Genomic DNA, 27,679 nt, shown 5'->3' with positions numbered 1-27,679 from the left:
ATAATGGCATTTATTAAGCACTTACTATGTGCAAAGCACTGTTCTAAGCGCTGGAGAGGTTACAAGGTGATCGGGTTGTCCCACGGGGGGCTCACAGTCTTAACCCCCCATTTGACAGATGAGGTAACTGAGGCACAGAGAAGTGAAGTGACTTGCCCAAAGTCACACAGCTGACAATTGGCAGAGCAGGGATTTGAACCCGTGACCTCTGACTCCAAAGCCCGTGCTCTTTTCCACTGAGCCAGGCTGCTTCTCTATGTTATTTGTTGGCAGAGCAGGGACTTGAACCCATGACCTCTGACTCCAAAGCCCGTGCTCTTTTCCACTGAGCCGGGCTGCTTCTCTATTTTATTTGTTTAGTTACCTTTTAAAAGAACATATGTTGCCAACTTGTACTTCCCAAACGCTTAGTACAGTGTTCTGCACACAGTAAGCGCTCAACAAATACAATTGAATGAATGAGAGAGAGAGAATTTGTGCCCTTTTTCTTAGGTTCGTCTGCCTATTAAAGGAAGCCTATTTTAAACCTGAATGTATTTCAATAAAGGGGAATTTAAATGGAATGGTCTCTGAATGAATTTGAATGAAATTTCAGCAGCTACATAATGTATTCGGGCGCATTAGTGGAACACACACCCAAAAAGCCTGCTTAACCAGTTTTAGAATTCATTTTAATTATCATCATTTTTAGTAGTAGTAGTAGTAATAATAATAGTATTATTGTCATCATTATCACTATTTGCATACTATGTGCCAAGCACCGAATTAAGCACTGGGATAAATAGAAGATTATCGGGTCAGACCTAGAGTTCATCTCCCATGTGGGGCTCTCCCAGTCTAAATAATAATAATAATAATAATAATGGCATTTGTTAAGCACTTACTATGTGCAAAGCACTGTTCTAAGCGCTGGGGTGGATACAATGGGATCAAGTTGTCCCACATGGGGCTCACAGTCTTAATCCTCATTTTACAGATGAGGGAACTGAGGCTCAGAGAAGTTAAGTGACTTGCCCAAGGTCACACAGTCTTTCCACTGAGCCACGCTGCTCCTCTAAAGGAGAAAGGGAGGAGGGGTATTGAATCCCCATTTTACAGATGAGGAAGGTGGAGGTCAGAGAAGATGTGATTAGCCAAGGCAAGTTTTGGAGCTGGGGTTAGAATACAGATCTCCTGGATTCTAGAAGGCTTTTAGAGCTTAGAAGGATCATTCGTATTTAAAAACAGAATTGTAAACGTTTCAAATGTGTTCGTGAGCATAACGCAAATGAGATTCAGAGTGCAGCTGAGAATATCGTGCAGTCGCTTTGAACAACCATCAATTCATGCACCAAGGTTTCCAAGTTTCCGTGTATTCTTTTGTATTATTGTGGTCCAGCTATAACCTGGAGCTGGTAAACCGGGGCGGGGGGGGGACTAAACTACTGTGATGCAGTACTGTGAGGCTACAAAAGAAAAACTAGTCTGCAGCAAAGTGATTCTTATTTTATTTTGCTTTTCTTAAAAAAACCCTTTCAATATCTGTTCTTCAGCTCCGTCACTGGCATAGCTGCGGCTTTAAATCATCGCCTCAGCCCCTTCTAGGTGCCAATGTAAGTTGTTTCTCTACTGCAAAAAAAAAAAGAACTAGTGTTTTAACTGTATTTCTCTGTTCGAAAATGTAAGTCTGTCCTAGCAGCTAAAGCCTGTCGTCGTCAAACTCCGATGGTTAGCCTGAAGAGCTGTCTGGGTGTTGCCGGAATGGGAGTCTAGTAGCTAGCGTCTTCAGACTTTTCCCCCCGAAAATTTGACACCTGGCATTATGTCTCAAAAGCCAAATTTGACACCTGGCATTATGTCTCAAAAGCTAGATGGAGGCTGGTTAGTATGCGTTGGAAAATCCGTGCCCGTCCAGTTGTTAAGGCTTTGTTCAGCGGGCCCAAGGAGCACTCCGCGCCGAGCAGGGCCGGCCTCCGAGAAATGGCTGAGAAGGCTGAGAGTTCAAGAGATGCCACGCCAAAGTGAGAGCTTTGGAGCAGATACTGAGAGAAACTTTCAGGAATGGTGTGGAACGCTGGAGTTTTCCCGGCATGATTAGCATTTCATCTGACTGGGGCATGGTGCCAGTATTTGGAAATATCCTCTATTCTGTTTGTTTCAGAGTGAGTTTAAAAAAAAAAACAATAGAAAACTCACCCCACTCCTCATTCAGAGTGAGTTAAAAAAAAAAAAAACAATAGAAAACTCACCCCACTCCTCAAACAGTCCAATTGATCCCCCAGCGACTGATGTAATTTAGAGAAGCAGCGTGGCTTAATGGAAAGAGCCCGGGCTTGGGAGTCAGAGATCGTGGTTTCTAATCCCAGCTCTGCCACTTGTCGGCTGTGTGACTTTGGGCAAGTCACTTCACTTCTCTGGGCCTCAGTTACCTCATCTGGGAAATGGGGATGAAGACTGAGAGCCCCACTTGGGACACCCTGATAACCTCGTATTTACCCAGCGCTTCGAACGGCGCTCGGCTCGTAGTAAGCGCTCCACAAATACCATCATTGTTATTATTATTATTTGGTTAGTCCTCCCTGCTGCCGAAGCCCTCCTGAAAAGAAAATTTTAGCAGAGCAGGCAAACAACTTGCCACCGTTTACTACTGGAGTTAGATATGCGTGTCTACATGCTGTGACTTCTGGGTTCTTTGAAGAAAATCTAGTCATTTAAGGCGGGGGGAGTACGTTGGAAAATATTTTCCAACACTAGTTCTATTGGTTGTCTTTAAGGCTAAACATATTCTGTTTAAGGCTCCATATCCTTATAGGTTCCAGATTCACTATCTTGCTTCTCTGTTGGATCCCCGTTTGACTTCCGGGTGTTTCATTTATATTTCCTACTCCCTTCTCCTCCCGGCTTCCAAATCCCTGGTTTATCGCTGTGATACCAAACTGGAGTGGGTCAAGATAATGATCCTAGAGTGGGAACAGCAACAGAAGCTAGTCAGTGGCTTCTCCGAGACCGAGATTGAGGCTGAACGCGAAAGACTTCCAAGTGCCGTTGCTCGAGATTTGAAGGGCCGTAAATTGTACGCTTAAGTGTCAGAATAATTTTACTTAACAACTCTACTCCCAGTTCTTAAAAGATTAAACTCTGTTTTGGGGTACTACACTAGAAATCAGCCTTCACTCACCTAAATATATAGATTAATCTAACTGCACGTAATGGTCTGTTTTATAGCAAGAGGAAGAAGGAAACTGGTCAGTGGCTAACTTTACTGTATGCTCCCAAGCGCTTAGTACAGTGCTCTGCACGATGCTCAATAAATAGCATTGGTCGATTGATTGGCTCTTTATTTTGGTTCTGCCCCTGATTCCCTCCCTGATCTGGACAAGTGACTTTAATTCCTCCGGGGTTTCATAACTGTCCCCTCAAAATGTGAATGGTAGAATGGAACGCAATTCTTGTCAAAGTGCCTGTCTGTGTCCAGCTCCTGAATACCTGAACTTTTTAAATAAACGTTTTCAGGAGCTATTAACGAGAAGCAAAATAAAAACTTCCATCCCCTCTCTCTTCTGTGCCTCCCTTCTTCTCACCAAATGTTCCTCCTCCGAGAGCAGTGCTAAATAAACGAAGGAAAGTATCAGGAGGCAGGAAGAACAGCTGCGGGTGTGGATTTCCAACTGGGATAACTCACCTCTGGGCAATCGAGAGTCGGCAGGAAAGGCAAAATAGTCCGTCTGAGGGGTCATGGGTTCGGGTCCAGTAGTGGAAAGTGAAAAGTAACAGAAAAATCTGTATTATGATCATTCAGTCCAACCCAGTAAAATGTAATTGGACTTTAGCCAATTTCTTCATCTATCCCCCTCTTCTTGATGTGTAAATATTCTTTTTTCTTCTTCTTCCAGGGTCCAGATCACCAAACAATCTTATTTAACCATGGAGCAGTTCAGAATATTGCTCACCTACTAACCTCGGTGTCCTACAAAGTAAGGAATTAAAATTGTGATGTATTTGGAGTTTTTTAAGTTGGGGCAGAAGAATCCTATGTTGTCACACTTATGTAGAGCTCGTAGCAATTGTGCAGAGGCCAGCAAGGGAGTAGACATACATAAAAAGGACGCGGAGAAGCTAAACTTGGGAGGAAAAATTCAAGGTTTATTAGTGCAACGGAGCTTTTTGTCATCCCTGGAGCCTTTCATTTTTATTCCCCACAAGCTTTAGAGATTATTGCACTGATTGTATTAGCTTTTTGTTGTCGTCAGTAGCATTTCTAGTCTTCCCGGGCTAGTGTTCAATCGGAAAAAGTTTCCGCTCCTTGAAGGAGTGCCGTGAAATGAGATATCCTTTCCCATCAGCGGCTTGGGTTTCTGGAAGATTCCTTCGTGTAAGCCGCAGATCTGTAAATGTCCAATACAATAGATTGGGGCCCAAAGAATACTCTGAGAAGTTGAATAGCTCAAAGCTGTAAGTCTGCAGAGTGGGCAGTGGGCCTTTCTTGAAATTTTAAATAAAATTCAAGTCCTTTAGAATGCACTAGGTACTCGGATGAACTTGTCAGAGTACCTTTTCTGCAAAAATCTTCAACATCAACTGTATCAGTATTTATTGGAAGTCAACAGATGGGTTTTTGCTGGAAATCGCATTGCCAGCTTCACCTACGAGAATTCACCCACAAAGCATTTTTCAAGGGCAAGTCTTTAGAAGCAAGGATCAGGCAGGGCGAAAAGTGAAGACTCTGTGGAAAGCTGGAATGGGAAGAAGGAAGAGTGCAATTCTAATTCTGATTGGAAGTGTGCAAAATACATGGAGAATACCTTGTTTTGTAAAGTAGCAGGTAATTCTTACAAGGGTCAGAGTGTCGGGCGTCGATTTGATGCTTTTTTTTCCTAAAGTGCAACACTTCCAGGAGCCTGACAGAATGCGCCAGCCTGGAATTCCGTCTTAGGGAAGGATGCCCTCTGGGAAAGCCCGAGTTAGAACTTGTGTCCAACCTGATTGGCTTGTATCTAGCCCAGCACTTAGAATCAATCAATCAATCAATCATATTTATTGAGCGCTTACTATGTGCAGAGCACTGTACTAAGCGCTTGGGAAGTACAAATTGGCAACACATAGAGACAGTCCCTACCCAACAGTGGGCTCACAGTCTAAAAGGGGGAGACAGAGAACAGAACCAAACATACCAACAAAATAAAATAAATAGGATAGAAATGTACAAGTAAAATAAATAAATAAATAAATAAACAGAGTAATAAATATGTACAACCATATATACATATATACAGGTGCTGTGGGGAAGGGAAGGAGGTAAGATGGGGGGATGGAGAGGGGGACGAGGGGGAGAACAGTACCTGGCACTTTGTAAGCGCATAAAAGGCACCATTAAAAAAAAAAATGGCGCAGCACTCTGAAGCTCTTCCTCCTGTGCACCACTTGAATAGGAAAATCTGTTCAGTTCCTCGCCTCCCTCCTCTTTTAACATTATGCCATTCGTTAAACGCTTACCATGCACCGAGCCCTGCAGTAGATACAAGGTTATCGGGTGGGACACGGACAGATAATTGCTCTCCCCCACTTCAAAGCCTTTTTGAAGGCCCATCTCCTCCGAGAAGCCTTCCCTGACTAAGCCCTCCTCTCCTCTTCTCCCACTCCCTCTGTGCCGTTCTTACTTGCTCCTTTGTTCATCCTCCATCCCCTCCCCACAGCACATAAGTATAGATCGGCAGTTCATTTATTTATATTAATGTCTTTTTCCCCCTCTATCCCGTGAGCTCATTGTGGGCAGGGAATATACTTATTTATTGTTATATTGTACTCTCCCAAGCTCTTAATACAGTACTTTTGCACACAGTGAGCTCTAAGTAAATCAATCAATCAATCAGTCGTATTTATTGAGCGCTTACTGTGTGCAGAGCACTGTACTAAGTGCTTGGGGAGTACAAGTTGGCAACATATAGAGACACAGTGGGCTCACAGTCTAAAAGGGGGAGACAGTGGGCTCACAGTCTAAAAGGGGGAGACAGAGAACAAAACCAAACATACTAACACAATAAAATAAATAAATAAGTAAAATAAAATTAATAAGTAAGTAAATATGATTGAATGAATGAGTGAACTGTACTAAACACTTGGGAGAGTACAGTACACCAATAAACAGGTACATTCCCTACCTGCAATGAGCTTACAGTCTAGAGGGCAGGGCAGGGAATGTACCTACCAACTCTGTTGTATTATATTCTCCCAAGCGCTTAGTACAGTGCTCTGCATGCAGTAAGCGCTCAATAAATATGATCGATGCCCATCCTCCCATCACCATCCCAACTGCACCCGAGAGAGTGTAGTGTGGTCAAAGGATGTGTTATTTGTAAAACGACTTACTCTTCTGGAGCATTTGGCCAACTTAATATAAATATTCTGATTAATGTAGGCTTTTACTTGGGTAGGGACTGTCTCTATGTGATGCCAATTTGAACTTCCCAAGCGCTTAGTACAGTGCTCTGCACATAGTAAGCGCTCAATAAATGCGATTGATTGATTGATTTTACTTGCCAAACATTAACAAAATACATGCACTCTGATTTCTGTTTAGGTTCGAATGCAAGCACTGAAATGCTTCTCCGTGCTCGCCTTTGAAAATCCCCAGGTATCCATGACCCTCGTAAACGGTAAGCTGAAGCCTTCCAAAGCTCCTTCCTCACAATTCCTTTGCGCACCAAGGATTCAAATCATTTCCTCATTTCCTTCCCTTTCTTTCCTCCCCCCACCCTCTCTTTCAGTGCTGGTTGATGGAGAATTGTTGCCCCAGATTTTTGTGAAGATGTTGCAAAGGGATAAACCTATTGAGATGCAGCTCACATCGGCTAAATGGTAAAACTTAAAAATGAAGGAAGAGGGAGTTGAAACGCTAAAGGCTGTTGAAAGGATCAGGCCGACATTGCCCCGTCCCCATCCTGTCATTGAGGTCACTCTCAGAGGTGACTTCTTCTTCTGAACTGCCCCGGGGCTCGATGTCTATTAAGCGCTCACTGCGTGTCCACACAAAGAGCACTCTGTTAGAGCAGGGAAATGGTTTATTGTTGTTGTTGTTTTTAATCTCCAGTTTATAGATGAGAAGACAGGCACGGAAAGTTTAATATCTTGCCCAAAGTCACCTAGCAGGCAGGCATCAGCCGCTTGTCAGCTGTGTGACCTTGGACGAGTCACTTCACTTCTCTGGGCCTCAGTGACCTCACCTGGAAAATGGGGATTGAGATTGTGAGCCCCGCGTGGGACAACCTGATCACCATGTACCCTCCCCAGCGCTGAGAACGGTGCTTGGCACATAGTATGTGCTTAACAAATACCATTATTGTTATTATTAGAACAGTGCTTGGCACGTAGTAAGCGCTTAACAGATACCATCATTATTATTATTATTAGAACAGTGCTTGGCACATAGTAAGCGCTTAACAAATACTATTATTATTATTATCATTATAACAGTGCTTGGCACATAGTAAGCGCTTAACAAATACCAAAATTATTCTTATTAGTAGTAGTACTTGGGGAGAAGGCTCTCGTCCCCCTCATCCCCCTCTCCATCCCCCCCATCTTACCTCCTTCCCTTCCCCACAGCGCCTGTATATATGTATATATGTTTGTACATATTTATTACTCTATTTTATTTGTACATATCTATTCTATTTATTTTATTTTGTTAGTATGTTTGGTGTTTTTTTTTTCTCTGTCTCCCCCTTTTAGACTGTGAGCCCAATGTTGGGTAGGGACTGTCTCTATATGTTGCCAATTTGTCCTTCCCAAGCGCTTAGTACAGTGCTCTGCACATAGTAAGCGCTCAATAAATATGATTGATTGATTGGACTGTTCATTCATTCATTCATTTGCATTTATTGAGCGCTTACCGTGTGCCGGGCACTGTACTAAGCGCTTGGGAAGTACAAGCTGGCAACATATAGAGACTAGAACCTGGGTCGCCTTCCTCCCAGCCCCCCGGCCTTTCCACTAGGCCACACTCCCGGACGGCTGTTAAGAACTGGAATCTCTCCTGTGACAAGAGCGTGGTACTCGGGAGCGCCGTCGGTCGAACGGTGAACTCCTCATCGCTCCACAGGCCCAATTCCTGGTGGGAGCTGAAAGCTCGCTGTGGGCAGGGATGGTGTGTGTTGTGTTGTTGCGTCGTACCCTCCCAACCGCTTAGTACAGTGTTCTGCTGGAGCGGGAAGCGCTCGGTTAGTTCATTCATTCATTCAGTCGTATTTATTGAGCGCTTACTGTGCGCAGAGCACTGTACTAAGTGCTTGGGAAGTACAAATTGGCAACATATGGCGTTGGTCCCTACGCAACAGCAGGCTCACAGTCTAGAAGGGGGAGACAGACAACAAAACAAAACATATTAGTACCGCTTGAGTGGCTTGTGGGAGGCAGGGGAATTGTCTGAAAGACAGCGGGTGAGCCGAGGGTAGCGTCAGGGTGATTCTGGCTGGGGACTGGGTGGCAGCCCATAGGAATAATAATAATAATAATAATAATAATAATGGTATTAAGCGCTTACTATGTGCAAAGCACTGTTCTAAGCGTTGGGGGATACAAGGTGATTAGATTGTCCCACTTGGGGCTCACAGTCTTAATCCCCATTTTACAGATGAGGTCACTGAGGCACAGAGAAGTGAAGTGACTTGCTCAGAGTCACACAGCCGATAAGGCGGTGGAGCCGGGATTAGAACCCATGACCTCTAACTCCCAAGTCGGTGGTCTTTACACTGAGCCATGCTGGTTCTCTAACGGAAGGTAGCTAGGCACGGTATTGGAGTGGGGGAGGGGAGCACACAAGGGAACAGAGAGGAAAAAATGGGTCAGAGCCAATAATAATAATAATAATGATGGCATTTATTAAGCGCTTATGTGCAAAGCACTGTTCTAAACACTGGGGAGGTTACAAGCTGATCAGGTTGTCCCACTGGGGGGCTCACAGTCTTCATCCCCATTTTACAGATGAGGTCACTGAGTCCCAGAGAAGTTCAAGTGACTTGCCCAAAGTCACACGGCTGACAATTGGCGGAGCCGGGATTAGAACCCATGACCTCTGACTCCAAAGCCCGGGCTCTTTCCACTGAGCCACAGGTGGGCGAGAGCTGAAAGCAAAGCCCAGGACGCTCCAGGGTATTTGTAAGCAGAAGCATAGGATGTAAATTGCACAAAGGGCAGGTGGGATCTCCCACAAGGAGATAGACGGCTCAGTCGGCCATTGACCTCTCTGAGAGTGCATTCATTCATTCAGTTGTATTTATTGAGCACTTACTGTGTGCAGAGCACTGGACTAAGTGCTTGGGAAGTACAAGTCGGCAACATATAGAGACGGTCCCTACCCAACAGCTGGCTCACAGTCTAGAAGGGGGAGACGGGCAACAAAACAAAACTTGAAGACAGGTGTCAAAGTCATCAGAACAAATAGAATTAAAACTCTATAATAATAATAATAATAATGGCATTTATTAAGCGCTTACTATGTGCAAAGCACTGTTCTAAGCGCTGGGGAGGTTACAAGGTGATCAGGTTGGCCCACGGGGGGGCTCACAGTCTTCATCCCAGACTGGGCCCCTTCCTTCCTCTTCCCCTCCTCCCTCTCCCCATCCCCCCTGCCTTACCTCCTTCCCTGCCCCACAGCACCTGTATATATGTATACATGTTTGTACATATTTATTACTCTATTTTATTTGTACATATTTATTCTAATTATTTTATTCTGTTATATGTTTTGTTTTGTTCTCTGTCTCCCCCTTCTAGACTGTGAGCCCGCTGTTGGGTAGGGACCGTCTCTGTATGTTGCCAACTTGTACTTCCCAAGCGCTTAGTACAGTGCCTTGCACGCAGTAAGTGCTCAATTAATACGATTGAATGAATGAATGAATTTATTACTCTATTTTATTTGTACATATTTATTCTAATCATTTTATTTTCTTAATATGGTTTTTTTTGTTCTCTGTCACCCCCTTCTAGACTGTGAGCCCACTGTTGGGTAGGGACCGTCTCTATATGTTGCCAACTTGGACTTCCCAAGCGCTTAGTACAGTGCTCTGCACACAGTAAGTGCTCAATAAATACGATTGAATGAATGAATGAATTTATTGCTCTATTTATTTTACTTGTAGATATCTATTCTATTTACTTTATTTTGTTAGTATGTTTGGTTTTGTTCTCTGTCTCCCCCTTTTAGACTGTGAGCCCACTGTTGGGTAGGGACTGTCTCTAGATGTTGCCAACTTGTACTTCCCAAGCACTCAGTACAGTGCTCTGCACACAGTAAGCGCTCAATAAATACGATGATTGATTGATTGATTTTGTACTTCCCAAGCGCTTAGTACAGTGCTCTGCACACAGTAAGTGCTCAATAAATACGATTGAATGAATGTATTACTCTATTTGTACATATTTATTCTAATTACTTTATTCTGTGAATATGTTTTGTTTTGTTCTCTGTCTCCCCCTTCTAGACTGTGAGCCCACTGTTGGGTAGGGACCGTCTCTATATATTGCCAACTTGGACTTCCCAAGTGCTTAGTACAGTGCTCTGCACACAGTAAGCGCTCAATAAATACGATTGAATGAAGTGAATAGGGACCGTCTCTATATGTTGCCACCTTGGACTTCCCAAGAGCTTAGTCCAGTGCTCTGCACACATTAAGCGCTCAATAAATACGATTGATTGATTGATTGATTGACCGTCTCTATATGTTGCCAACTTGTACTTCCCGAGCGCTTAGTCCAGTGCTCTGCCCACAGTAAGCGCTCAATAAATACGACTGAATGAAATGAATAGGGGCCGTCTCTCTATGTTGCCAACTTGGACTTCCCAAGCGCTTAGTCCAGTGCTCTGCACGCAGTAAGCGCTCAATAAATACGATTGAATGAATGAACAAACTGGAACTCAGAGCGGGGAAAGCTTGGAGGACGCCGAGGGGGTTCCACCTGTCTTTCAGCCGTCATCCGCCCCGCCGAGGAAACCCCGTCCCATGAGGCGGGAATGAGGACGGAATGAGGACAGCTCCTGCAGCCTGAGGCCTCCTACAACTTTGGGCAAGCTACCGGTCTCAGGAGCCATTGCCGCGGACCCTGAATCACGAGGAGAAATTCTGCTCCTCAATCAATCAATCAGTCATATTTATTGAGCGCTTACTGTGTGCAGAGCACTGGACTGAGTGCTTGGGAAGTACAAGTTGGCAACATATAGAGACAGTCCCTACCCAACAGTGGGCTCACAGTCGAAAAGGGGGAGACAGAGAACAAAACCAAACATACTAACAAAATCAATAGAATAGATATGTACAAGTAAAATAAATAAATAAATAACTAGAGTAATAAATATGTACAAACATATATGCATATAAACAGGTGCTGTGGGGAAAGGAAGGAGGTAAGATGGGGGGATGGAGAGGGGGATGAGGGGGAGAGGAAGGAAGGGGCTCAGTCTGGGAAGGCCTCCTGGAGGAGGGGAGCTCTCAGTAGGGCCTTGGAGGGAGGAAGAGAGCTAGCTTGGTGGATGGGCAGAGGGAGGCCATTCCAGGCCCCGGGGGAGGACGTGGGCCGGGGGTCGATGCTCCTCCCGCCACAGCTCCTTACTGACATTTGTTTTCATGTTGTGTATTATTTTGGGCCCTTGAGCTGTTTTCAGTTTTCAGTGTTTCGCTGCTCCCGATGTTTCTGTCTCCAGTTCTCTTTCCCCACCCCGACCCTCGATAACAATAATAATAATAATAATAATGGCATTTATTAAACGCTTACTACATGCAAAGCACTGTTCTAAGCGCTGGGGAGGTTACAAGGTGATCAGGTTGTCCCCGGAGGGGCTCACAGTCTTGATCCCCATTTTACAGATGAGGGTGACTTTTACAGAAGTGAAGTGACTTGCCCAAAGTCACACAGCTGACAGTGGGTGGAGCCAGGATTTGAACCCATGACCTCTGACTCCAAAGCCCGGGCTCTTTCCCCTGGGCCATGCTGCTTCTCTAAATAATAATAATAATAATAATGATAGCATTTATTAAGCGCTTACTATGTGCAAAGCTCTGTTCTCAATAGAAGCAGCTTGGCCCAGTGGAAAGAGAACAGTTCTTCTAGACTGTGAGCCCACTGTTGGGTAGGGACCGTCTCTATATGTCGCCAACTTGTACTTCCCAAGCGCTTAGTACAGTGCTCTGCACACAGTAAGTGCTCAATAAATACGATTGATTTATATATAATATAATTATATATTTACGTATCATGTATATATATATATAGATGTATATATATTTGTACGTCAGGGGATGTGGGTTCTATATGTTGCCAATTTGTACTTCCCAAACGCTTAGTACAGTGCTCTGCACATAGTAAGCGCTCAATAAATACGATTGATGATGATGATGATAATCCCGGTTCTGCCACGTGTCTGCCCTGTGACCTTGGGCAAGTCTTCATTTCTTCATTTCTCTTCATTCTTTCATTTCTCATTTCATTTCTGTTCTTCATTTCTCTTCATTTCTTCACTTCATTTCTCTGAGCCTCAGTTCCCTCAGCTGTAAAATGGGGATTAAGGACAGGGACTGTGTCCAACCTGATTACTTTGTATCTAGTATCTACCCCAGCACTTAAAACAGTGCTCGGCACATAGGAAGTGCTCAGCAAATATGGGGATTAAGACTGTGAGCCCCCCGTGGGACAGCCGGATCACTTTGTAACCTCCCCAGCGCTTAGAACAGTACTTTGCACGTAGGAAGCGCTTAGTAAATGCTATCATTATTATTATTAAGTACCACAGTTGTTATTATTATTATTATTAGAGTGTGAACCCCTCCAAGGACAGGCCCCCGTGTCTAATTCCCACCTGGGTACTCTTTCCCAGCGGTCAGTATAACGCAGAGCTCTGCACACAGTAAGGGCTTAATAAATACTGTTACTACTACGCTGAAGACAAGCAAGCCTAAGTGGCATGTTCCTGAGACAGTACTCATCATCATCATCATCAGTCATATTTATTGAGCGCTTACTGTGTGCAGAGCACTGGACTAAGCGCTTGGGAAGTCCAAATTGGCAACATATAGAGACGGTCCCTACCCAACAGTGGGCTCACAGTCTAAAAGGGGGAGACAAAACCAAGCATACTAACAAAATAAAATAAATAGAATAGATATGTACAAGTAAAAGAAATAAATAGAGTAATAAATATGGACAAACATATGTACGTATATATACTCCCCTCAGACATTCCCTCACAGGGTCACACTCATCTGCTAGGCTTCCGCTATCCGAAGTTTTGTGAAATCCCTCCAGTCAGCGGTATTCACTGAGCGCTTACTGTGCGCAGAGCACTGTACTAAGCGCTTGGGAGGGTACAATAGACGGTCGGTAGACATGTTCCCTGTCCATAACGAGCTTAGTGTAGAGGACGAGTTTACGGCCCAGAGGGTAGAGTTCCAGAAAGCGTCTACAAGGTCCATAAAGTCCGGCAGCCTGTTGTCGCGGTGCCAAGTTGGGTGGAGAAAGATAGTGTAGAAACGATTAGCCGTAGAGGAGAAGTCCTCTTTTCGTTCGATTCCGCATTGCTGTATATATGTATATATGTTTGTACATATTTATTACTCTATTTATTTTACTTGTACATATCTATTCTATTTATTTTATTTTGTTAGTGTGTTTGGTTTTGTTCTCTGTCTCCCCCTTTTAGACTGTGAGCCCACTGTGGGGTAGGGACTGTCTCCATATGCTGCCAATTTGTACTTCCCAAGCGCTTAGTGCAGTGCTCTGCACCTAGTAAGCGCTCAATAAATACGATTGATGATGATTGATGATGCTGATGATTGCTCCGATCCTTTAATTAGAGTCCTGGACCCAGGAGATGAGGGAGCCCTTTGTGGGATAGAGACTGAGCCTGGGCTCTATATTTGTAGTTCGTCCTGCTCAGCAAATAGGAAGCACTTCGTAAATACCGTTTTTGAAAAAGGAAGTAGCAAAACTAGAGCACATCCAAGGAAAGGGAGTTGGGAAAAGCAGCGGGACCGAGCGGAAAGAGCCTGGGAATCAGGGGAACCGGGCTCTAATCTGGGCTCCACCCCTTCCCTTCTGAGTGACTTTGAGCAAGTCCCTTAACTTCTCCGGGCCTCAGTTTCCTTATTTTTTGAACGGGGATTAAATTCTACCCGCTCCTACGTAGACTGGCAGCCCCACGTGGGAAAGAAATTGGATCCAACCTGATTATCTTGTGTCTTCCCCAGCTCTTAGTACGGTACTTGGGACATAGTGAGCGCTTAACAAGTACCATAAAAAATGACTGGAGGGGATAGAAAATGAGTCCTTTGAGGGGGAGATGGAGAAAGTGGGGTTACTTTATTCTGGAAAAAGAGAAAACTCTGGGGCTATTTAATAAATGTCTGAAAGTGGGGTTACTTGTTCTGGAAAAAGAGAAAACTCGGGGGTTATTTAATAAATGTCTGAAAGTGGGGTTACTTATTCTGGAAAAAGAGAAAACTCTGGGGTTATTTAATAAATGTCTGAAAGTGGGGTTACTTATTCTGGAAAAAGAGAAAACTCCGGGGTTATTTAATAAATGTCTGAAAGTGGGGTTACTTATTCTGGAAAAAGAGAAAACGCTGGGGTTATTTAATAAATGTCTGAAAGTGGGGTTACTTATTCTGGAAAAAAGAGAAAACTCTGGGGTTATTTAGTAAATGGCTTTTCCTGGAAGTTTGTAAGAGGACATAAACCACTTGGTTTTATGTTTCTTAGAGAACTGAACCAAGTAAATATGCTTGAATTGAATTGAATTGCTTGAATTGGTGAGAGATTGCTAACGTCAGCAGAACGAAATAACTTTTCGAATAAGCGCTCAATAAATACGATTGATTGATTGGTTAATCCCTGAAATGGGTCACTTAGGTGTGAGTTTCTGGAGATCTTTAGAACGGACCCTCCATGTGCCTTTAGACTGTCCTCCAGACGCTGCATGGCTCAGTGGAAAGAGCCCGGGCTTTGGAGTCAGAGGTCATGGGTTCAAATCCTGGCTCCGCCAATTGTCAGCTGTGTGACTTTGGGCAAGTCACTTAACTCTTCTGTGCCTCAGTTACCTCATCTGTAAAATGGGCATTAAGACTGTGAGCCCCCCGTGGGACAGCCTGATCACCTTGTAACTTCCCCAGTGCTTAGAACAGTGCTTTGCACATAGAAAGCGCTTAATAAATGCCATCATTATTATTATGGGCAGGGAGTGTGCCTGCTAATCCTCTTGTATTGTACTCTCCCAAGCGCGTAGTAAAATGCTCTGCACATAGAGAAGCAGCATGGATCAGTGGAAAGAGCATGGGCTTTGGAGTCAGAGGTCATGGGTTCAAATCCCGGCTCCGCCAATTGTCAGCTGGGTGACTTTGGGCAAGTCACTTAACTTCTCTGGGCCTCAGTGACCTCATCTGTAAAATGGGGATGAAGACTGTGAGCCCCCTGTGGGACAACCTGATCGCCTTGTAACCTCCCCAGTGCTTTTAACAGTTCTTTGCACATAGTAAGTGCTTAATAAATACCATTATTATTATTATTATTATAGTAAGCTCTCAATAAATACCACTGATCGATCGATTGATGTCTCATGGACGCTTAAGTCAGTCAGTCTCCCGCCCGGAAGCAAGGGACGGACCAGACGACGTTTTGAAATTCCTTCCATCTCTTTGATTTTGTGTTATATGAATTTGACCCCATTCCATAGTCACGGCCCCAATGAGTAAAGTCATTTCTCAACTTACGAAGATCATTTTAAAGTAGTAATAAAATGGTAAGAAATGTGCGTTGCAGTGGGAACTTTAGAATACCATGTTAATTACGGTTAAAGTATCGTATTAATAGAGTTTGGGTTTTTTGCTCTAAATGCTGTATTCATTGCTGAATATAACCATTTCACTTTGGTTTATGTCTAGGTTTTTTGCCGAGATCCTGGGAATTGCGTAAACATAACTAGATTTTATTGTGGGAGGTCTCTGTAGCCGAGCCCCGGAAAATAAAGTTGAAACTTACGCCACAGAATTAGGTTTAATAATCAGTCATTTGCCACAGAAAGTCTCGAAGAAAAAATTGCATACTTTTGAAGTTGTTAAAAACAGGTAGTGAATTTACCTTCTACCATCTTATTCCAGCCTGACTTACATGTGCAGAGCTGGGGCCATTCGTACAGACGATAACTGTATTGTATTAAAGGTGAGTTGGTTACACTATAATGGGAAAACATGCCAAGGTTTGAAAGTTCTTCAGTCAAAAATTGAGCAAAACACGTTAATCCTTTGCTGCCTCTCCCATGATAACCGTAGAAAATTTAGATGTGGTCATCGGACTTAAATATGTCCCAGACGTGTGAGACCCAGTGAAAAATGTGTGTGCTGGTAATTCTAAAATTTGGGGACTCGTAAATAAATATGCACAGCAAAATAATAATAATGTTGGTACTTGTTAAGCGTTTACTATATGCAGAGCACTGCTCTAAGCGCTGGGGGGATACAGGGTGATCAGGTTGTCCCACGTGGGACTCACAATCTTAATCCCCGTTTTACAGATGAGGAAACTGAGGCACAGAGAAGTTAGGCGACTTGCCCATAGTTGCACAGCTAACAAATGGCAGAGCTGGGATTCGAACCCGTGACCTCTGACTCCCAAGCCCATGCTCTTTCCACTGTGCCACGCTCCTTCTCATTCATATTTTAACATACTCTATCTGCAAATTGAGAATCATTGCTGTTTTCATTGTAGAGGTAAGGGACTTGATATTTTTGCACGCCCCAGCAGAAAATGTAAAAATTGAGAGACTCGCTAAACCAATGCAAATAAAAGCACGAATAAGTAGTGGAGAAGTTAATCTGAGGGAAAACTCGTCCCTTAAAAATTCCAAAATGGTCGGCCAGCACTGATAGGGATTTCCCTTTTATTGTTCTGCTAGCCGAGTTAGAAATACGTCAAACCCTGTACATCAAGAAAAGAATTTGGTATAGAAGCAGCGTGGCTCAATCAATCAGCCAATCAATCAATCGTATTTATTGAGCGCTCACTGTGTGCAGAACACTGTACTAAGCGCTTGGGAAGTACAAGTTGGCAACATATAGAGACAGTCCCTACCCAACAGTGGGTGGAAAGAGCCCGGGCTTTGGAGTCAGAGGTCATGGGTTCAAATCCCGGCTCCGCCAGCTGTCAACTGTGTGACTTTGGGCAAGTCACTTAGCCTCTCTGGGCCTCAGTGACCTCATCTGTAAAATGGGGATTAAGGCTGTGAGCCCCTCGTGGGACAACCTGATCACCTAGTAACCTCCCCAGCACTTAGAACAGTGCTTTGCACATAGTACATGGCTTAATAAATGCCATTATTATTATTATTATTCTTATTGTAGAGAGGAACGGAACATTACATAATCAGTCGTATTTATTGAGCGCTTACTGTGTGCAGAGCACTGTACTAAGCGCTTACATAACATTGCAAGTCCCATTAGAAAGTAGTAAAGGGCAATCTAGTGGACTGAGACGGGTTTCTGGAGTCCTGGAAAATTTTCCACTGGTGTTATATGTGTGTGCCAGGCAATCCCGAGTTCTGGTCTGCTGCCCAGTTTTTGGATTATTCAGACTCTTGGCTCTGCCCCCTTGTCCATCTAACTTTCCTTTTGAGCTCTGACAGCCTTCATAATAATAATAATAATGATGATGATGGCATTTATTAAGCGCTTACTATGTGCAAGCACTGTTCTAAGCGCCGAGCACGGTTCACTATATGCACAGAGTATGCCCCTCCTCCCCCTCGTCCCCCTCTCCATCCCCCCATCTTACCTCCTTCCCTTCCCCACAGCACCTGTATATATGTATATATGGTTGTACATATTTATTACTCTATTTATTTATTTATTTATTTATTTTACTTGTACATTTCTATCCTACTTATTTTATTTTGTTGGTATGTTTGGTTCTGTTCTCTGTCTCCCCCTTTTAGACTGTGAGCCCACTGTTGGGTAGGGACTGTCTCTATGTGATGCCAATTTGTACTTCCCAAGCGCTTAGTACAGTGCTCTGCACATAGTAAGCGCTCAATAAATACGATTGATTGATTGATTGATTCACTGGAGTGCAGGTAGGGAGGAGGGGATAACACCCAAATTCACTCAGTTGTGACTCGTCAGCAGCTCTGGTCAACGGTTTAATAGGGGAGGATGTTGAGACGGCTCGTTAAATTGTACATTCTGACCAGATTTCAGTATTCTGAGCAGCTTGGCTCAGTGGAAAGAGCCCGGGCTTTGGAGTCAGAGGTCAGGGGTTCGAATCCCGGCTCCACCAATTGTCAGCTGTGTGACTTTGGGCCAATCACTTAACTTCTCTGTGCCTCAGTTACCTCATCTGTAAAATGGGGATTGAGATTGTGAGCCCCCCGTGGGACAACCTGATCACCTTGCAACCTCTCCAGCGCTTAGAACAGTGCTTTGCACATAGTAAGCGCTTAATAAATGCCATTATTATTATTATTCCACACGTTCCTCTATCGCCAGGGGTGCTTCTGGAGGAATCAAAGGTAGCGGATGAGTCACACTCAGCATATTCTTGCTGGAAATCAGGCTTTTTTTCTCCCCCTCTGTGGATACTCAAGAGTTGGCTGTAGACCTCAGCGTCCGCTCAGTGGGATTTGTGTCAGGGAGATAATTTTCTAAACCGTCTTTTATAAGAGTTCTCCGGTTTGGAAGTCGAACAGGGTAATAGTGATTGATCTTGCGCCTGAGACTCTTCGGCTGTCTTTAAAAAGAAAAGCTGGGCTGCTCTGACTGACTAGTTAGAGTCCTGGGTGTGATATTTGCAAATTATGGAAACTGAAAGGTAAAGTGAATGAGTAGAAAGCTCTGGACAAATTTTATGTGTGCAAAAAAAAAAAACCAAAACCATTTTCAGGGTTCATTCAATCGTATTGAGCGCTTACTGTGTGCAGAGCACTGTACTAAATGCTTGGGAAGTACAAATCAGCGTGGCTCAGTGGAAAGAGCCCGGACTTTGGAGTCAGAGGTCATGGGTTCGAATCCGGCCTCCACCAATTGTTAGCTGTGTGACTTTGGGCAAGTCACTTAACTTCTCTGTGCCTGTTACCTCATCTGTAAAATTGGGACGAAGACTGTGAGCCTCACGTGGGATGACCTTGTATCCCCCCCAGCGCTTAGAAAAGTCCTTTGCACATAGTAAGCGCTTAACAAATGCCATCATTATTATTATTATTACAAATCGGCAACATAGAAACGGTCCCTACCCAAAAACGGGCTCATAAATACTCAGTATAATAAGAGCTAAGTTCAGTGATCACTGTTTTGAAAGCCAGAAGTATTTTTGTTTAAATCATTTAAATTAGGTCAAAATTACATTCACCCAGTTCTGCCATAGCGGATATTTTCATTACAGCTTTCGGCTGGAACGTTATTAGGGAATTTAATCTGTTCGACACAAGCCTGTTTAGATAGACCGCGACATTGAAAGAAACAGTTTGTGCACGCAGCATTGGGACGCATGGTTAAGACAGCACGAGTTTTCCGTAGTGCTGGGTTGTGTAGAAACACAACCTCTGTGTTGTAGGAGAACTGGGTGTAATTGTAAAAATTGCTCTTTTTTTTTTGGCTTTGAAATTGAAACCTCTGGAATGGTTCCTCTGCCTTTATAGTTCTGAAGTGGTTGCTTTCCATTTCGTATTCGTTTTTATTCAGAATAAGAAGAAATATCTTATAGTTCCTTTCTCAAAGGAACTCAGAATGGAGTCTTACCATTCGATTTCATATATGCCTTTCTCAAGGAGAGCAAATTTAATAATAATAATATCGGTGGTGCTCGTGAAGTGCTTACTCTGTGCCAGGCACTGTACTAACGGCTGGGGTGGATACAAGCAAATCGGTCCCTGTCCCGCCTGGGGCTCACAGGCTTAATCCCATTTTACAGATGAGGTGACTGAGGCCCAGAGAAGTGAAGCGATTTGTCCAAGGTCACACAGCAGACAAGTGGCGGAGCCGGGATTAGAACCCAGGTCCTTCTGACTCCCACGCCCGTGGTCTCTCCATTCGGCCACCCTGCTTCTCAGTGTAGCATTCCTTTATTCGGGGAACTCAGTGCTCTGTTAGCGTTCATTTTATACGTGCCCTTCTCGAGGACAGCATCCGTTTTACAGCTTGATTCCACTGTACTATACTTTTCCACGCACTTAGTACAGCGCTCTAGACTGTAAACTCCTTGTGGGCAGGGAATGTGTCTGTTAGGTTGTTCAACCGGACTGTCCCAAGCGCTTAATACAGTGCTCTGCCCACAGTAAGTGCTCAGTAAGTGATTGATGGGTGAATTGATTGCACTGCACAGAGTAAGCGCTCAATAAACACCACTGATTGATGAACGGATTGCTTATCCTGGACAAGATGTGGCTCAGATTAAGCAGTCTTTGCAGAGCCACTCTGTACCTGCTGAACAGGGAATAGAATCACGGTTCTTGAACAGTGCTTTGCACATAGTAAGTGCTTAGTAAATGCCATCATTATTATTATTATTATTCCTTTTATTGTGATCTCCCTAACTGATAGTTCAGTAAGAGCAGGCGGCCACATTTCACTAGTGCATCCTGAGAGTAGGGAACGGAAATCCACGCTGGAATATTTTATCCAGGGAAGCAGCGTGGCCTGGTGGATAGAGCACAGGCTTGGGAGTCAGAAGGACCTGGGTTCTTATCCCGGCTCCGCCACATGTCTGCTGTGTGACCTTGGGCTAGTCAATTCACTTCTCTGGGCCTCAGTTACCTCAGCTGTAAAAGGAGGATTAAGACTGGGAGCCCCAAGTGGGACGGGGATTGTGTCCAACCTGATTAGCTTGTATCTACCCTAGCGCTTAGAACAGTGCTTGACACATAGTAAGCGCTCAACAAATACCATAATAATCCAGGAATCCTCCCGCCCATCCCTGAGGCCACATCTGGATAGCTCAGGGTCATTTTTTCCCAAATATGCTTTACAAACAAGAAGGCGCTTCAGAAACTCTTTCATTGCCCCTTTCGTCCTTTGGTCTTGGGTTATTTAATTTGTAGAAGTGAATTTGTGGAGTTTTGGGGTTTTTTAAAAATAATAATCATTTTAGTAAATGTTTGTAGAAGAAATTGTGATTCCTCCCTTTAGTATCCTCCAGCGGGGAAAAAAATCCCAGCTATTCCTTATACTTTTCAGACATTGCCTTGTCTGGTCCGGATGTGTAGCAAGGAGAGATTACTGGAGGAGCGAGTGGAAGGGGCCGAAACGCTCGCCTATCTGATTGAGCCGGATGTCGAACTGCAGAGAATCGCCAGCATTACGGATCACCTCATCGCCATGCTTGCGGATTACTTCAAGTATCCCAGTTCAGTCAGCGCAATCACAGATATCAAAAGGGTACGTTTTCCGTCCGTTGTGGAAGCCCGCGCTTTTCAGGGCCACGCTAGCCGCTAGAGTGCTTGACTTGGTATGAGAGTTGCGCCGCTCTGAGTCCCCGGGGTTTTTGTCGACGGCAGTCTTTTAAGATCCAAATCTGAGCAGTTGTTGCAGAGCAAGTATTCAGGGAGGCAAGAAGCAGCAGCCTCCTCCCTCCTCTCCCCGCCCGCCCGCCCTATCCCCTGACAGAAAGGAAAGGTGCAAAAGCCATCAGAGACCCCTTGGAAATCTCTGGGTGTCTCCTAGGTTTCAAAATACTCTCCCGAGTTTGCTCCTCAGATGGCTCGGGTAGCGGCTCTTTCGAGCGACAGCTGCAAATGTCATCCTTGAGCCGATTGAGACACTCGCTCTTGTCTTTCCTCTCACTAGCTGGACCACGACTTAAAGCACGCCCACGAACTGCGCCAGGCCGCCTTCAAGCTGTACGCCTCTCTCGGAGCAAACGACGAAGACATCCGGAAGAAGGTGAGTCTGGGAGAGGGGCGTCCCCCGGTCCTGACAGCCAGCAGGCAGGGAGTGACATCAACCTGAAAGTCACGGTGAAGAGCGTTAACAGTGACTCTTTGACTATAATAAAGCGGAGGGACTAAAAGCGTAATTGAAGAATGAATGGGACGCGGATTTGTTTTGTTTTTTTTTTTTGTTGTCGGTGGTGGTGGTTTTGCTTTTAGAAACACAGTGTGGCATGAACGTGTCGGAATGACAAATAACCGGTGTGCTTCTCTGTGACATTAATATGGATCCTTCTGTTGCCCATTGCCTGCATGTGTTCCAGTGAAATCTAATCTAGCACTGTGAAGCGTCGGACACCTTGACAAACGAAACACTAGTATTGTAAATGTTATTTATGGAATACTTTCTTTCTGCCGCCTCTGAGAAACTCAAATCTCCTGTTGTATATTGTTCTTCGATCTGTGGCCTGGTCATGTTTGGACTTTTGGCAACTGTGCAAGTTTTGTGTGAATAAAAGCTTTGTGGAATAATGATCTGATGGTATAGTAAGTGGTGCCCTGAATTTTCAAGCTCCCAAAACAGCGTTCAATGGTTCAGCACTTTTCCACGTTGGCCCGTGGCCTAGTCAAACTCCCCAGCTCCACTCTCTGATCTCTAGTTCAGAAGCCAATCCAGGCAAGCGGCCGAGGGCTAGCGGCGCCACGAGTCAAAATACCACCGTGGCCGGGGCGTCCGAAGGAACTGGCTGGTATACCAGGGAATAGGGCGGAGAGTTGGGGCCTTAGGGTCGCCAGCCGTTAAGTCCAAGGGCTGTCGTTCAATCGCCTTCAGCCGCCCGTAGAACTGGGCATGCCAGGTACAAACTCGGTCGTTTGTTTTGTTGGCATTATCCGTCCCTGCAAAGACGCACCGTGAGAAAATGATCCCGTGCCTAAAACGGATGGGCCACAAAGCGGGGTCCCGCCACCCCGGAAAGTGCTGGCAAGAAAGGCTTTGCGGAGTCGGTGAATTCTCAAGAGCCGGTCGACGACCCACCCGGAAAAGAAACAGTGATTTAGTCAGCCAGTCGGGTTTATTGAGCACTTACTTTGTGCAGAGCACTGGATTAAGCGCTGGAGAGAGTGCGACAGAGCAATATAACAGGCAGATGCCCTGCCCACAACGACAGGTGAACGGGTTTTTATAGGGACCACAAAAAAAGCAGGACTAGCATGCTACATGACATGATTCGGGCGTTCTCATTGCGTCCCGATAACAGGTTTCGATCATAAAGATCCTGCGGTAAGTATCTCTGAAAATCGGTTTTACATCTCCAGACTCCATAGACGAAACCACTCCTTCAGGTCCAGCTCACTCTGAAATGATGCCCCGTCTCTGTCTCGGAAAGTGACTTTATTCTATAGACATGGCCACTGAAATTGTCCACGCGGTCCGAACAAACGATTCTATTTTGCCGAGAGACTCGGGCGTTTCCGAAGCAGCGTGGCCTAGTGGATAGAGCCCCGGCTTGGGAGTTGGCAGGACCTGGGTTCTAATCCTGACACTGCCATTGGTCTGCTGTGTGACCTTGGACAAGTCACTTAACTTCTCCGGGCCTCAGTGACCACATTTGTAAAACGGGGATTCAGATTGTCCAAATTGATTGTCTCATCTACTGCAGCACTTAGTAGAGTGCCTGGTGCATAGTAAGTGCTGAATAAATGCCATTTTAAAAAAAGCTTCCCTGAATGCTCCCGTGTAGGGTAAAAGCAACAACAACAAAAACCAAATGCAACTCATCACTTTACTCTCATCCCTGTTTATTTAGAATATTGAGTGCCTGCAAATTGTTTAACATTCAAACATCCTACCGCTTTTCATATAGACTGTCTGGAGTTGAGAGAGGTTCCGGAGTTCAGGTATTTTGCTAACGGAATGTTAAATGGGTCTGAGTTTCCCAAATGATTGTGGTAGTACTTTAAAGAGCTTTTACAGGCTGGTGTGATAGGCTTTTAGGATACAGGAGATGTATTTTTGCCAATTGAATCCAAATTCACTGAACCTTTTAAGAAAAGTGTCTTAAGAGATTTAAGAGACAGGTCAACGTTAAACAGAGAATGTTTTTGTGTGTATTTTTGTGTACCTTTTGTTTTCCAATAAAATGCTATTTTTGAATGGGTGACTTAATTTGTAATATGTTTTGCATTTTTAATTGCAATATATAGTGGCTTAATCGTTTTTTTTTTCAAAGTACATGTGTGTCTTTTCTCCATCTTTCTCCTTGAACCTATCTGTAGAAATAAAACATAAATTGTAGTTATGAATTGTTGTTATGCTGTGCTGAATAGCGTGGGGTTCTCTTACGTACGCTAGGCTAGGGAAAGACAATTAACTTTAGCAGAAACTGCATTTGAAGGTGGTAGTTGTATCCAGTGTGCGGTTTGGTTTCCCTATGTAGCAATAAATGTTTTGTAGGTGAATTAAAACCTGCATCATCGTGTCAGAAAACAAGTTTTGTAAATCATGGATTTAAGGTTAAGATATGACTGAAACGAAACTCCTCGCTGATAAGGGGAGGGGAGAGGGAACAGGAGGAGCCCGGAAGGTGTTAAGATTTTTCAATCTCGTGCAGGCCATTTAGTGCGTTAAAGTTATCTGTAAAGCCTTCCCCTCACTTTCCATGAAGATAAACATCTCAGTAATACAGAGTAACTACTGAAAAATATTATGCAACAGAAAATCGAAAAGAACTTTGGTGAGGAGAACCTTTTGAAATTCTGAGACCAGTAAAGCTTCGAAAAGCTTATGTAGACAACACTGAATAACAACTGCTTTTTTCCCAAGTGTTCACTTCTGTTAATGCTAATACGTGGACAGGTTTGGGTTTGCCGTATCTGTACCATAGTTCTAATTCACACTTGTGCCTTTGACTGTTATTTGATTTTTCGCGTAGGTTGCGGAAACCAGATGGTTGACACGGTTTGATTTTAAAATGTTCGTATTCATTGTGTTGCAGGTCCAAAACATCCATAGCGATTGGATTTGCTCTAGGTGTTTTGAAAGGTTATGTAAATATTAATCCCAAACTGATCCAGTGTCTGGCCTTAAGGACAGTAAAAAAAAAAAAATTCATATTTTGATTGCTCTAAAGTCTCCATAATTGTTTTGGTATCGTAATTGAAATGGACATCGATTCTACTAGAATAAATCATTTAGTTTCTAGTCCCGAGAGGCTGAGATTGTTAGTTTTTCTGTCCTGCCAGAATCATCTTCAGAGCCGGTTGGGAAGGGTTTACAAATGGGCAATGTAGTTTACTCTTTGGAAGGGCAACCGTAAATTCAACTGGACATGTAGCGTTTGCCCCAGTCTTCAGTCTTTGACTTGTTTGAATAGTAGGTATGTGATAGGAAACAAAATGGAAGGTCAGTTGAATTTCTGTTGGTCCTCAATGGACAAAAATCCAGACTTCTTTCCTTGTAAACCACGATCCAGCCCGCGGCGTCTGTGAAAGTGGGTAAACGTTGAGAGAATATGTTTGTTTTCCCCCCACCTTTTTGGTTCCCGTTTAAGTGGGAGAGAGCATGAATAGAAAAGTAGAAGGAAAGTGGGGATATTTCCACTTAGCTTCCTTTTCCCCCCACAGGCTAGGAAAGGGGCAAGTGAAATGATACGTGTTGCTGATTGAACTTTTTTTATTGCATGAACCTTCCTCCTTATTAACATTTGGCTACTTATAGAGCTGTCTTGCAGAAAAGACAATAAAGGATAAATAGGAAAAGGAAATTGAGGGGATTTGCAGAGGAAGGAGATTAGGAGCGGAAATGGCTGAAAGGATTTTCTGGTCAACTTTGCTCGTACAGTTGGGAAAGCTCGTTAAACCAAGTTTAGTACAGTCCACGATACCCAGGAGCTGTTCAGTCAGTGCCGTCGCTATTAATCTAAGTCATATCAGGTAGACCGTATTTCTAAGTGACTACATTGATTCTTTCAGGTCCGTTCTGGATCATCACATTCTTCACGTTTATTCTGTTTAATGGATTTATTTATTCTAGGTTTCATATTTATCGACGCGTTTTGCTTCCCAGGAGGTTAAATGCCTTTTCTTCCTAGGCTGGTTTTAGGTCCCCGCCGCCGTTGGAATGAAATGGGATTGGTAATATTTGTTTCTAACCTGTTGTCGTTTTCTTTTAAGAGCACATCGCTCTTTTTGTGAAATGCCACTCCCTTAGATGGGGAAGACAGAAGGCAAGGGTGAGGAGGTCAAACAGCATAAACCTCTGTTATCGAAAATAAACATAAGTCTCCCCTGTTGTGTGCCCGGGCTCCAAAAAGTGTCATCGTTTTTCTGAAATCCGAGCTTATCCTAAATGCACCTGTTCCCTGCCCTGCTGGGTATCGTGAGGCTTATTTACGTTTTGTAGTCTAAAATCATATGTGAGTCTTCAGTATCTTGGAAAAATGTAGGGCTGTTTTCTCTTGATGGTGGGAGGATGGCATTCTGCTATAGAAAATGCTTGGCAAATATTTTGTGTGGCGAGAGCCCTTCTGATAAGATCTTCTGTTTCACCTTGTCTCTCTGTTAACCAAGTGAAGTTCTATTTTCTGTATGTAACTGAACTGTGAATGTTGGTTATCTTCTTTGTTGGTAGACAGAGTTGGTTAAAAAAAAAAGAGAACAAAATGTAGAAATTCGAGAATCCCTCTTCCTCAAAGTGTTTCTCCAAGGCAAATGCATTTCTGTGGTTTAGCTTGAATGTTAGACCCACCAGCTGGAATCGTTGGGTTTTATGCCGTTCCACTCTTTAGCCTTGAAATTACTGTACTTTTTTCTGGTTCTAGATGAACGTATTACTTGAAGTTCTAACTTGGTGTGGTTTTTGGCCTTGGGTCAGAATATTCAGATAATTTTAAAACAAATTAACCTTGTGCTGTCCATTGTAGGTAAGTATTTTAGATGAGTTTTCAGACAACAGTTAGTTTTGTCAATTGTTGTAATGCTGGGACTTTGACCTTGCCTTTATTCAAAAGAAGGGAAAGTGGTAGTGTTTTAGGGTTAAGGCAGACATTTCTGAAAGGAAGATTAAATTCAGATGGAAGGATGGGCCGCTATGCAGTTTATGGTCAAGGGCCCAGATGCTCTCCAAACCATTCAAATGTGAATTTGCGGTTTTCCTGCCATCGTGGCTGTTGAGGTTGCGGTTTAATCAGTACGTAATAAAACCCCTAAGAAATATCTAGACCTTGGTTGCAAGAGTAGCCTTTGCCCCCGTTCCAGTGACGTGTAGTTGACAGTGTAATCTCAGAGAGTTCTCTGAAGCCGAAAATTGTTAATGACTTGGAAGCTAAGCGGGTTGGGCTCTGCTGCCATTTGGAAATAAATATGATGGTGGAAATTATTATTGAGCAGATAAGGGGGCTGTAGATTATTTGATTGGCGGTATCAGAGGCAACAATGCTTTTTACAATGATTCCTCAATGAGAATATTGACTGCTGTTCTATGTCAGAGGGCCAGTGTCCTAGATTGAATACTGTCCCTGGAGATTGTGAGGCAGAGGAGCCCCGACAAGTGCTCCTCTTCCTTAAGCCGGGGCCTTCTTCCCGATGGGATTGTGGTCGATCCCTTGCCCAAATGGGACATCTGAGAGAGACACGGTCAGAGGGCCTAGTGGCCGCAGCATCTATCTGACCGTCGCACCTCCTTCCAATTTTTATAACTGCATTCAAGTTTTTTTTAAAAAAAAATCCCATTTTCCTTTTGCTCTGTACGATTCCCAGCTGTTTTCTCCTTTTCCCATAACTTGGGATCATCCTCAGTGAACTCTCACC

At 43.9% G+C, this 27,679-nt stretch overlaps 1 protein-coding gene across 7 annotated transcripts in view; it reads left to right on the top strand.

Annotated features, from left to right (window-relative positions):
* ARMC8 (armadillo repeat containing 8) overlaps nucleotides 1-27,679 on the top strand; it is a 159,125-nt gene that overhangs the window by 82,751 nt on the left and 48,695 nt on the right. For 4 of the 7 annotated variants that reach the window (XM_038765421.1, XM_038765417.1, XM_038765576.1 and 1 more), the window contains 6 exons: nucleotides 3,873-3,953; nucleotides 6,557-6,632; nucleotides 6,744-6,834; nucleotides 16,119-16,179; nucleotides 21,180-21,380; nucleotides 21,789-21,884. In XM_038765421.1, the coding sequence (XP_038621349.1) occupies nucleotides 3,873-3,953; nucleotides 6,557-6,632; nucleotides 6,744-6,834; nucleotides 16,119-16,179; nucleotides 21,180-21,380; nucleotides 21,789-21,884 (606 nt within the window). Of the gene's footprint in view, nucleotides 1-1,532; nucleotides 1,593-3,872; nucleotides 3,954-6,556; nucleotides 6,633-6,743; nucleotides 6,835-16,118; nucleotides 16,180-21,179; nucleotides 21,381-21,788; nucleotides 21,885-27,679 lie in introns of all 7 variants that reach the window. The other 3 variants (XM_038765496.1, XM_038765323.1, XM_038765392.1) reach the window with 1 other exon arrangement.

This window comes from Tachyglossus aculeatus, chromosome 1 (genome assembly GCF_015852505.1).
Source record: "Tachyglossus aculeatus isolate mTacAcu1 chromosome 1, mTacAcu1.pri, whole genome shotgun sequence".
NCBI lineage: Eukaryota > Metazoa > Chordata > Mammalia > Monotremata > Tachyglossidae > Tachyglossus > Tachyglossus aculeatus.
The sequence above is the reverse complement of the archived record's forward strand: the minus strand, read 5'-3'. Positions and strand labels throughout refer to the sequence as shown.